This window comes from Populus trichocarpa, chromosome 6 (genome assembly GCF_000002775.5).
Source record: "Populus trichocarpa isolate Nisqually-1 chromosome 6, P.trichocarpa_v4.1, whole genome shotgun sequence".
Taxonomy (NCBI): domain Eukaryota; kingdom Viridiplantae; phylum Streptophyta; class Magnoliopsida; order Malpighiales; family Salicaceae; genus Populus; species Populus trichocarpa.
In genome coordinates this window covers 17,909,591-17,922,174 of record NC_037290.2, presented here as the reverse complement: position 1 = coordinate 17,922,174, position 12,584 = coordinate 17,909,591, and the positions used below count along the sequence as shown (strand labels likewise).

The following is a 12,584-nucleotide window of genomic DNA, read 5'->3' as shown; positions in this document are numbered from 1 at the left end:
CTCTGATTAAAGGTGAACAGTCTAGAAGAAGACTTTCAGTCACTTGATTTCTAGTTGTGTTGTCTCTTTTCAGAGAAGTAATTTATAGTTGTGTAAATTTAGGAATTTTGTATCCTGTTGAAAAATTGTTATATAGGATATTTCTCCAAACTTGTGCCAGAGAAGTGGGCAAAGATTTTAAATCGAACTTCAATTAGTTACCTTAACACCTCCCACACCACATTCTTTCTCGACCCAAATAATGTTGTTTGCATGAATCTTCACTTGTCTGCCAACAGTAGCAGTGCAAGTTATTCAACTTAAGTCACTCCACTACTCCTATAGATAAGATTCTGCCACCTCTTCTTCTTAGTGACAAGAAGGCTATTGGCTTGGCAACCCTATATTTTTTTTTCCTGCCAACAAGGGATAAAAGGTTTATGGATTGAACTGATGTCTAGGATTTGAATTGAATGAATTGCTTGGAATATCCCCTCTGGGCTTACTTTCCCCTCCAATTCTATGCTTTTGAATCCATAAGAACAAAGGATTATGAAAAATTTTATTTGACATAATGTCTCCCCTCATAAAAAAATGCTTGTAAACTCAATTTCTTGGCTTACTTTTCCCTCTTATTCCGTGAACTTTCTGTCAACCAAACACCATCTGAGAAGGATAGAAAACCTAGAACTTGAATTCTGCATGTGCTGCTTGTTGAATCCACATGAACAAAGAATCACCAACCCTTTTTTATCCATCAAAACAGCTCCCTCCCAAAAATAAATGCTTGGAATCTAAGCTCACTTTTCTCCCTGAACCATGAACCAAAAATCCTAGAATCCACTAGGCTAAACCTTTGGAATCTACAAGAAAGACTTCTTCTGGAATTTATAGTGATGGTTGGTGCAAGTTTTTTTATATTTGTCTTAATTAAAAAGACTTTTAAACTTAAGATTAGAATTTTAAGATAATTGGTTTGAACTTTAAATTTAGTCTTAGATCTATTTGTATTATTCAATTACACGAATATCAATATGATTAAATCCACTCCCATATAAATAGTAGTTCAACTGAAAAAATAACCAAATAACCAAATAACTAAATTGAAAATAAAATAAATTTAATAACTTAAAAAAGAAATACTTACATTCATAGAATGAGTGATTTATACTCTGATTACATACATGAATTGTAACTCTTGGATAATAGAAAATCTTTTTGGTTTATAAAATTGAAGTAGGATCCAAATAACTTAAACAACTTGATTATAAAATATACTTAATAACTCAAAAAAGAAATTTTATACTCTAATTCCATTCATGAATTGTAACTCTTGGATAATAAAACATCTTTTTGGTTTATAAAATTAAAACTACAAGCTTACTTATTACAAAGAAAATTACAATAAAATACTAAATAGTCTAAGAATAATATATTCCTGAATAAACATGACAATAAATAAGTAAACAGAAGTAGTCTTCTAGTATTGCATCAAAAGTTACTTTTCTTTTCAATTCCCCCCGTGGGATTAAGAATTCAATTCGATGTGGCATAATTTTCTTATGCAGAATATATGGTATAATGACAGACTTGAAAAATGTATGGCATTCTGTATTCCACGCGATATACAAAACAGAATAGCCTTTTGTGTTCTTGAAATTAGATGAAAACATTTGAATTTACCAACAACCAACAAACTCATATACATACTATTTGGGAAAACTTGACTACAAAAAGGAATAGTTAAATGGAAGACCATGGAGATTGGAAGTTTTACTTTTGTCTTGACCGAATTTATATGACAAAAGTAGCTCCTCTGGTGACAGTTTGAACAGTAAAGGGTTCCACATAGGAACATCAGGCTGTTCATCAACAATGATAGGCGATTGCCAGTAACCATCATGCACAGCAGATACCCACCCATATGAGATAAACAATCTTAAAATCCAAAGAGGAGCATGAAGAGGAACTTTGACAATGAATCAATTACTCACAGCAGTTAAAGAAAGGCAACTAAGTCAAGAGGGCTTAAAAGAAGTGAAGGCATCAATGGATTGGTCCAGGATCTTCCTAAAACTGCTTTTTTTACACGAATCTTTTGAATCCAACAGTGAGTTAATTGATGTCACTTAAACTACCGAGGAAGTGCAGTTTACTGCTACTGGAAGGAAGAGTCTCATGTGTTGAAACAATGTTTTAATATTGCTCACTGGCTTGGGACATATGTGGGACAAGATCCTTGTGATAGGTAGGGGAACAGAAACAAAAAAGATAGAGAACTTGTTATTGATGAATTGGAATGGTTTTGCAGAAGGAAGATCGTAAGATCTCGAGACTGTGTTCCTTCTCATATGGTGCATTTGAATGGAGTTGAGTTCAAGAATTTTCAAGTATCTTTCTCTGCGGAAGCAACTGTTTGATAATTTTTTGGCCACCTTGGAGTACTACAATTGGGCCTTTTGGGAGAAATCCCATCAGCAGATATGCAGCAGGATTGGAAAGCCCTGTTGATTTGATTTTTTTGTTAAAACAAAATTATTCTTTCCTCATAAACAAAATAAAATACTACGGAGGAGGATTACTAAAGAGCATGAAAACAAGCTTCTTTAAAAAAATTAGATGCATCAGCCACATACTATTAATTGAGAAAATGATCAAACAGACAGGAGGAATAATTACTTTGTATGTCTGTATCCAAATTTGAACATCAGGTGCTCCCTCTTTTGGACCTTCAAAATAAGCAACCAAAAGGTGATCTTTATCAACCTGCACAAAGCACAGATCAGCAAAACATTAAACTGCTGATGATGAAGGCAAACTGTAAGAATTCGAAGAGAATTATTTAACCCAATTAGACAATTGCAACAATGGTAGAGGCATTGCAGCTATTGAAGGGAGCAGAGTTTGCAGGAAATGTGAACTCCTCTTTCACTGGCTTCCAATTATGACAATCTTTGCTCATATTTGCTATCTTGGGCACCTGAGCCGTATTATTTCTGTGTATTCCAGCCACCTTCCTGAAGAGGACTTGGAACATTTATAGGTCTTAATAATAATAATAAGAAATTACACAGAAGTACAGAAACAAATGCGTAGGGGAAATAGCATTACCATTAATAAATGATCAAAATATAGATAACAGCAACAAAAATAATAAAAAGAAAACAAGTGGCCTCTTTCTCTAATTTTTTTTTTCCAAGGAGAACACCTCTGTCATTTTGTTTGTAATATACATTTTTTGGCCGTGATATAAACATTCAATAAGGGTCCCTCAAAGATTCAGGGAAGTTATAACTACATTCATACCTATATATAGTGTTTTTTTTTTGTACAAGGGAAATAAAAAGCAGAAACTAAGAACCTCTACAGAAACAAATGTCCATAGAGTTAGCAAGTTGAAGAGAGGATAACCCTGCAGGGGGATCATCCCCAATATAAAGCTCCATCCAATCTTTACACCTAATTTGGCAAGAAAATCCGCACAACAATTGCCTTCTCTTAGAGTATGACGAAGCTGAACTTCTCATTCCTTTAAGAGGAGAGAACGAATATCCATAATGATGAAACCATAATGATGAAAATCGATGTCACAATTTTTAATCAATTGCAGAGAATCCATAGAGTCTGAGTTACATAGAACCTGTCTATAACCATAGTTCCAAGCAATCAAGAGGCCATGCTTCAAGGCGAGGAGCTCTAGAAGCAAATTAGGACCATAACCTGCGAATCCAGAAAATCCAAGCACCCAATTATCCTTCCATTCTCTAAGAAGTCGTCCAAATCCTATAGATCCAGGATTACCAATAAAGCTTCCATCCACATCCAATTTAATGAATCCCAGAAAATCCAAGCACCCAATTATCCTTCCATTCTCTAAGAAGTCGTCCAAATCCTATAGATCCAGGATTACCAATAAAGCTTCCATCCACATCCAATTTAATGAATCCCTGGATTGAACGCTGCCAAAAGATCATGGTGGCATTTGAACGAGCAGCATCCCTACCGTTCCAGCTCACACGACAATCAGCTGCAAAATGTAAAGTCTGCCTCAACAACCACTGGTCCCCCTTGTACCCATCTCTGTAAGCAACCATGTTTCTATGACTCCAAAGCCACCATATCGCCACAAGAAAAAGGAATTGAGTGTCATTAGCCAGCATTTTAGTTTACCACTGTTTTGCATCGAAGGACCAGAAGTCAGCCCTTGAGTCAAACCCGAGACTCTGCCAAATAAACATTGCAATCCTGCAATCCCTCGAACAGTGAAGGACATCTTCCACCCCGTGATTGCATCTGCAACATTTAGAGTTAGGAGCAATATGGCGGTTAAAATGCACCAGATTTATAGGAAGGTTGTCATGGAAAATCAGCCAAACTTCATTTTACACTTCTCTGAAGCATTTAACTTCCATAGCCAACTCCAATTCAAGTCACTTCGGACATGCCCATCTCTATTCAAAAGCCACAAATAGGCGGATTTCGTAGAATAAACCACTGTCATAGTAGCTGCCCAAATCACTTTATCTACTACACCAGGTAATAAAGGAATGGGGCTAGCCATTATGCAGTATCTAATAGCCTCTGGAATGTACGTTGCCAACTTGCTAAAGTCCCAAGCCTCATTAGTCCATAAATCCTTCACTTTGTAGTTCACATCTAACACATTCACGTACTCAACAAGATTGCTCAAATGCCCTTCTTCTAACCAAGGGTCAAACCAGACATAAATATCCCCTTCACCTAGCTTATAAATGAAGCCTTCTCACAACCGAGTTAAAGCTTTAACAAGAGACCACCAAATGATAGAAGAATTAACAGAAACTGTAGTTGTAAACAAATTGTTATTACAAAGGTACTTGTGGCCATAAACCTTCACCCACATCTTATTATTAGCATTAAAAAGATTTCAAGCTTGCTTTACCCAAAAGAGCAACATTCGCAGCTCTAGTATCCTGAATTCCTAGACCTCCAATTCTCCTTGGGCATGAAACCGATTCCCAATTAACTAAATAAAGACCACCTTCTCCATCGGACCTTCCCCAAATAAAATTCCTGATCAATTTATTGATACCATTACAAATCGATTGAGGGAGCCAAAAAATTTGCATGGCATAAGTGGGGGTTGAAGAAATAACTGCTCGAGCAAGCATGTCCCTCCCTAGTTTATTAAGCAACCTTTGTTTCCAATCCGTCTGCCTGGATTGAATTCTTTCAATAATAAAGTTGAAATATGGACGTTTAACTCTCCCTTGGATAAGAGGGAACCTAAGATATTTGCCAGGACTGCTAGCAAATTTGATAGGAAAGAGCTGAGATATGTCATGTTTAATTCTCCATTGCACATTTCTTGAACACATCACCCTAGATTTGTCAACATTAAATTTTAACCCAAAAGCATTACAAAAGTCTGCTAGCACATTAGTCATGATCTGCATCTGAGCAGTACTGGCTTTAGCAAATAACAAGACATCATTAGCGAAGAATAAGTGAGATATACCTGGCCCCCCTCTCAAAAGGTGGATAGGATGCCAAATCTTCTCTGAAACTTTCTTCGTAGTTAAACACACCAATTTCTCCATACAAAAAACAAACAAGTAAGGAGAAATTGGTCTCCTTGCCTAAGGCCACAAGTAGGAGTAAATGAGTGAAGCTTAGACTCGTTCCATGAGAGAGTGAGGGAGGAAGACCTCATACAGAACATAATTAGAGATGCTATACCAGGAGTTAAACCGAAATCCTCTAGAATGGACTACAAGAAGTCCCGTATCACCCTATCATAGACTTTCCCATAATTAATCTTTGCCGCCAGAGTACCCCGCTTGCTTTTGGAGTGATGCATATGATGCATTACTTCTTGAGCAACAAAGGCATTATCAGTAGTACTCCGACTAGAAATAAAGCTGCTCTGGAGGGGGCCAATTAAATCATCTAAATAAGGTCGCAGCCTGTTCACTAGCACCTTAGTAATGAGTTTATAAACTACATTACAAAGACTAATAGGGCGAAACTACTTCAAACTTGTGGGTCTCTCCTCGAGAATTAACACAATAAAAGTATTAGTCAGATCTTTATCAAAACATCCATTAATAAAAGCAGCTTGAACCAGATGCCAGATGTCATCCCCAACCACATTCTAGTATTTTTTTTAAGAAAACAGTTTGGAAGCCATCCTTCCCCGAAGATTTAAAAGATCTCATACTCATTAGAGCTGCATAAACATCCTTTTTAGAAACTGGTTTCTCTAAATTAGAGATTCCTTGTGAAGATAATATAGGCAAAGGAACAGACTCCATAAAGTGAGCAGTAACAGTTACCTTAGGGCAGAACAAATTCTTATAAAACTAGATGGCCTCTTCCTGCAGTTTAGAATCATCAGTGCACCAAGTCCCATCAGAGAGAAAAAGCCCGTTAATCTTGTTCCGTCTTCTCCGCATAGTTGTCTGAGCTTGAAAGAACTTTATATATCCTATCACCATGAGTAACCCACTGTTCTCTAGATTTTTGGAACCTAAAACTTTATAACCATGACGTAAAGATTTTTCTAAAGAAAGAAGTGAATCATCAGTATAATGCTCAAGACACCTCTAGACACCATTAATCCGAGCTTCAAGCTATCTTTTTCTGTGGAAAATATTCCCGAAAGTGTGTTGATTGAAAGAAATAGAATCCTACCAAACCTCCTGAAGCCCCTTCAGGACATTATGGCAACCTCTATCCTAAGCACTACAAACAATATCCTGATAATCTGAATGGGTAGTCCAGGCTGCCTCAAACCTAAAAGATCTTTCACAAGTCAGTCTAGCGATCTCCCACGGTAGAATAATCGGGTTGTGATCAGAGTGAATTCTGCATAAAGTTTCAACATAAGCTTTAGGAAAACTAGTTTGCCAATCCAAAGAAGCCAGTGCTTTGTCAAGCCGTTTTGCTAAGTAACGAACCCCATGAATATGTTTGTGCCAAGTAAAATTAGGGTCCTGGTGGCCCAAATTTGAAACCTCACAATCTGACATCATCTGCAAGAAACGTGAAGCCCTAGCACAGGAGAAGAGATCTCCTCAAGTTTCTGAACGAGAAGATATTTCATTGAAGTCGAACTCTAGGAATGGGCGAGGCATAGACTGCCGATAAGAACTAGGAGTTGCTTCCCATAAAAATCTGAACGGTAACACATTGCCTAGTGATATCCAAGGTTGAAAAGGAGACCAAGCTAACAAAAGATATAATCCATATGCCACTGACATGTCCTTGGGCTTCAGAAACAGCCACTGGAGTATAACTACTACTGTACCAAAAATTCTTAACCTTCAAAAAATTGGCATGCGTTTCCAACAAGACAAACAAAGGAGGACTATACCTTACCAATTCTTTGCAGTGGCATTTTCTTATCTTATTAGCACCACCACGAACATTCCATGAGATTATAGAAAAATCTGTAAACATATTCATAATAAAAAGATAGATAATAAGTAGCAAAAGTATAGCAGAATAGTTACTGCCCACCATCCATCTGAATAGTCATCCCCTCATTAAACCCCTGATCACCTTAACAATTAATGGACATAGCCATGCCCTCAACCCTTGGCATAGTTCCTTCTGAAGTTCGGGTAACAAAAGAAAGCTCAATACCTAGGTCAGGAGGAGTGTCTTTCAAAACAAAGGCCGAAGTATGAGAATTGACACCTATCGAAGTTGAAATAAAACCTGGACTCAAATTCCCTTCCACGTGCTGCATTATTTACTTGCCTTTGATACTCCCTGTCATACCGTCATCAGACCCTCCGGTAGAGGTGATCATTTTCGGTTCGGTTTGGTTTTTAAAAAAAAAAAATAACCAAACCAAAACTTTTTTTTAAAAAAAAGAACCGAAACCGGTTCAAACCGACCGGTTTCGGTTCGGTTCAGTTTTTAGGACAAAAACCGGTTTGGCTCGGTTTTTTTCCAGGTTGGCTTGGTTTTTTTCGGTTTGGGTTCAGTTCGGTTTTTTCGGTTTCAGGCTTATAAAACCGAACCGAACCGGTCAGTTTTTTAAAAATTTTAATCGGTTTAATCGGTTTTTCTTCACGGTTCGATTTTTTCGGTTATTTTTTTTTTCTGGTTTTCTCGGTTTAATCGGTTTTTTGGTTTTTTTGCTCAACCCTACCCTTCAGCAGAAAAAACAATCGGTTTACTTATGTCTCGCCGCGACCCCTCCTTGGAAACATGGTTGCGGGCTCCCACAAGCACTCCCTTATTAATTCTCCATGTAGAAATATCATTAACAGGCTTGGGGTGGATTAAAGTGGGTTCATCTCGCCTAAATCTCTTTTTCTGCTATGCCCACACATATCTAGTAGGATTCGAGCCCTTACCCTCCCCAACATGAAACTTTTGGTCTAGCTACTTCCAAGATTTTTAGGATACACGTCAACTGCTCTATTAAAAGCAGTAAATCTATTGTGTACGTTTCCATAACCAATCCCCTTATTCTTAGCTTTGTGATCAATTCATGATTTTTTTTTCCTTGTAACTGTCAACCAGTCACCATGTGTAACAGGAACAATTGCGTGTCTTTCATGGGATTAGATTTTGTCATGGCTTCCATCACCTTGCGTGATTCCTCCGCCACCACCTCCACTTAAGTAGCAGCATTCGACTCAACCTTGGTGGGTCCGGTCTTCTTGACTAGCTTGCAATCACTGTCATGGTGGCCATAGCATCCACACTTCCCACACGTTATGTGAAGTCCTTCGTACTCAACATTATACCAATAATCTTTAATCCAAATTCTACCCACCACTAGTTTATTGAGCTTAATCTCAACACAAACTCTTGCAAATTTATCTCTCTCTACATTGCAGGTATGCATATCTACCCTAATGGGCTTACCAATGGCTAACGCCATGGCCATCAAGAGATTCTCATCATAAAATACTAGGTTTAAACTAGGGATACAAATCCAAACCATTGTACGATTTAATTTAGCAAATGATGATACAAAATCCGCCGACCAATGATTAACAGCTTAGTAATGATCAAACACCATCCTAGGGCCTTCATTGATAACTTTCTCTTTATCCTCTTCAAGATCAAACTTTACCATAAAGAAGCCATTGACAACATCCATCAGTTCAAAACCACCCGTCGACTTCCATAAATTTCTTAATCTAGTATTCAACTGATAAAATCCAATCTCTTTGCCAAGAAGCTTGATGACAAGTGAATCTTGCCATGGAAGGCAGAGATCACTGAAAAGACCATCTTCTATAAATACCTTAGGCAAAAACCTATTGCCATTCTCAAACTCGATCCACACCAAATTCCTCTCGAGAAGATCTGCACGATCACAATCACAGGGAGGGGGGTTCTATTACTTTATCCCTAAAAGAGATTCTTCCATTGTAGTCCTTTAATGGCTGCCCAACATCTCTCCACATATCTAGGGGTTTCTTGGGTATAGAATTCATCATGGTCGATAGCCAAGGGAGGTCAGCGCTCATACTAGGGCAAAATATATATATCCATATATAGTGTGCATGACAATAATAGGGTTCGATTTGTTTCCATTACTATGACTGTTCTAAACGAGGGAAACACATAATAAAAACTTGCAGCAAATAGAGGATATTTGAGAAGTAGATCCTAACCACAATTGGGAGCAAGACTGTAGGGGCATCATGATCAAAATAAGCACTAAAACTAGCATCAACATAAAACAGTTTAACAAATCTAAGATAGAGAGGAAAGTAAAGGGAAAAAAAAAAAGACAACCTGCTAGGACGCTTATGTAAGTCATGTAGTAATTGCTAGTAGGTGTGCGATCTGATAGTGTGAGAACTCAAGAACTCATGGTTGACTTTGAACGCCAAGAAAATCAGAGGAATTGGAGACACAAAACAACAAGATCAACAGAGAAAACAAGATGAGATGCAAGACAATCCTCCTAAATGGTCTCCACATATTTATGAACTTCTGTTTTTAGAACTAGGTTTCCACAAAGCAATTCAATTTCATTTGTAAATAAAAGGATTGAAATAATAAACACACATTCATATATAAAGAAGAGCACCCAATATGCATAAAATAAAAGCAAAACAGAAAAAAATTGGAGAAGTAGCCATACCTAATACAGTGATGCCATGAAAAGAAAAGGAGATCATAACTTTGAGCGGAGAGAGGGAGGATTGCATTGAAAGAGAGTGATGTAAGAAAAGGGGCACTGCTCGAATATTGTATTGTAAGCAAAGGCCCCTCAAAGATCAAAACGTTATATACTGGCCCCTCAAAAAACTCAATTTAGCCCCTTCAAGGACTGAAACTTTCCTTATTCCTCCCCTAAAAAACACATTTTTAACACATTTTCCTTCTCCACATCAAAATCAGTCCCATTCCTTCTCACTCACTCCCCTCTCTCTCTCTCTCTCTCTCTGCTACATCCTGAAAAAGAAACCCCAGGGGAATGGCACGAATCAATCCAGCCATTTCCCAAATTACCCCAACAACCACACTTACCTATTTCCTCCTCCTCCTCCTCGCCACCACCACTACCATCACCCCAATTTTAGCCATAACCAACCTAACAGCCCTCCTCTCCTCCTTCCCTGACTTCTCCTCCTTCACTTCCCTCCTCGCTTCCACACCCTCTATAACCTCAGACCTCTCCAACCGCTCTGCTCTCACTCTCTTAGTCATCCCAAATTCTTACCTTTCCTCCTCTTTAGACCTCACGCGCCGCCTCTCTCCTTCTTCCCTCACCGACCTCCTTCGTTACCACATCCTCCTCCAATACCTCTCTTCCTCCGACCTCCACCAACTTCCCCCAGCTGGGGCCCTCATCACCACCCTCTTCCAAACAACCGGCCGTGCCTCCTCCAACTTTGGCTCTGTTAACATAACTCGAAACCCAGTAACAAACGCAATCACTATTTCCTCTCCATCCCCTTTTTCCTCCTCAAACGCCACGGTTTTGTCCCTGATAAAGACTCTTCCTTACAATGTTTCAATAATTTCAGTGAATTCTCTTTTAGTCCCATATGGGTTTGATTTGATGGCATCAGAAACAAGGCCCACATTGGGTTTGAATATTACTAAAGCATTACTTGATGGCCGCAGTTTTTTTGTCGCAGCATCTTTGTTATCTGCTTCTGGTGTTGTAGAGGAATTCGAAGCCGATGAAGGAGGAGCTGGAATAACTCTTTTTGTGCCTACTGATTCTGCATTTTCAGATCTGTCGGAAACTGATGTTAGTTTACAGTCATTGCCAGCTGATAAGAAAGCTGATGTCTTGAAATTCCATGTCTTACATTCTTATTACCCTCTGGGTTCATTGGAGTCTATTGTTAATCCTGTGCAGCCTACATTGGCTACTGAAGATATGGGTGCTGGCAGTTTTACTTTAAATATTTCGAGGGCTAATGGGTCGGTTGCGATTGATTCAGGGATTGTTCTGGCGTCTGTTACGCAGACGGTTTTTGATCAGAACCCTGTTGCAATTTTTGGGGTTTCAAAAGTGCTTTTGCCTAAAGAGATTTTTGGGAGGAATCCAGTGTTGACTAGTAAGCCAGGGAATTCTGATATGGGAAATGCACTGCCGCCTGCTGTTGCTTTGTCGCCAGAGAGTTCGCCGAAAATGTTGTCCTCTGCACCGGGTGTTAGAGAAGAGAAGTCTGGAGTTGGAGGGTTACAGCGGTTCAGTACTCTACCTTTGCTTTGTGCTCTTGTTGTATGGTATTGTATTTAGTGGTATTTTGCACTTCATAATCAATGAATTCTTTTCCTTTTTTGGGGGGGTTTTGTACACGGTTATTGACTTGAATTGGGCAACAAAAGTAGCTTGTCTTGTGCTTCTTCTTCGTCTTTTTTTTTTTTTTTTCCTGTATGTGGCATTGTAGAGGTAGATGTAGAAGTGTGAATTGTGTAGTTCCTTGAATAATTTATATCATAAGAGCATCATTTTTTTTGGCAGTTCTGCCCCCTTTGTCTTGGCTTTTGTTATAAAAATTTGATAAGAGTCGAAGAAGGAAATAGTTTTTTTTTTTTTTCTGGCAGCTTGTTATGTTCTCCAACAGTGTTGTTGTTAGTTAATTATGAGGTTTGCAGCTGTGTTCTCTTTTGCGTTTGATCTCTCCTTTATGTTTCACCTTTCTAAGCCATAACTATACTGATTTTTTATGTCCAAATCAATCTCCTCGATGAGTTCTGCCCTAAATGCACCCCTGATAGCACATGCTCTATCCTAAAAATAACAAACAAATTGGTCTGGCAGCAGGAGATGATTGTACTGTTGCATTGTTGATCTCATTGGTACTTGTGTTGAAAGTGTATGATTGAGGAGAAGTTTGAGTTTGCAAAATTGGTGGTTGTTGGCTTGTTTCGTTTGGGAGTTCCAGCTGAAGGCTTTGGATACATCAAAGGCTTATGATTTTACTGGGAATAAGAGATTCCCTGCCGTCAGTTTATGGAGCAATTAGAGCTTCAAGTTGCTGGGGAGACAACCTGGTTCTGGCTCTGCTACTGGTGGGTATCAACAGCAGAGAGGATTGCAAAATCCAAAATGGATTTAAGAATTTCGGTGCAACCAGCTCCTTGTCGCCCAAATCCAAGTGTGATTACATTCTCATCACTTTGAT

At 38.5% G+C, this 12,584-nt stretch overlaps 1 protein-coding gene and 1 long non-coding RNA gene across 3 annotated transcripts; one reads left to right on the top strand and one right to left on the bottom strand.

Annotated features, from left to right (window-relative positions):
• Positions 1 to 1,465: 1,465 nt before the first annotated feature.
• On the bottom strand, positions 1,466 to 10,065 carry LOC112327941 (uncharacterized). 2 transcript variants are annotated; one of them, XR_008059430.1, is made up of 3 exons: positions 9,727 to 10,065; positions 2,659 to 2,996; positions 1,466 to 2,483 (listed from the first exon to the last, which is right to left on the bottom strand). It is a non-coding gene; the product is annotated as an uncharacterized LOC112327941 (long non-coding RNA). The 2 variants fall into 2 exon arrangements; XR_002982469.2 differs by lacking the exon at positions 9,727 to 10,065 and adding an exon at positions 5,477 to 7,840.
• Positions 10,066 to 10,322: 257 nt separating this feature from the next.
• LOC7485288 (fasciclin-like arabinogalactan protein 4) lies at positions 10,323 to 11,919 on the top strand. The gene has a single exon (XM_024603548.2). It carries the CDS (start codon positions 10,415 to 10,417, stop codon positions 11,693 to 11,695), a length of 1,281 nt encoding a protein of 426 aa, XP_024459316.2. The 5' UTR covers positions 10,323 to 10,414; the 3' UTR covers positions 11,696 to 11,919.
• The last annotated feature ends 665 nt before the right edge of the window (positions 11,920 to 12,584 follow it).

Excerpts from the sequence above, each read along its gene's own strand:
- LOC7485288 (XM_024603548.2), top strand. The coding sequence starts at position 10,415 with ATGGCACGAATCAATCCAGCCATTTCCCAAATTACCCCAACAACCACA.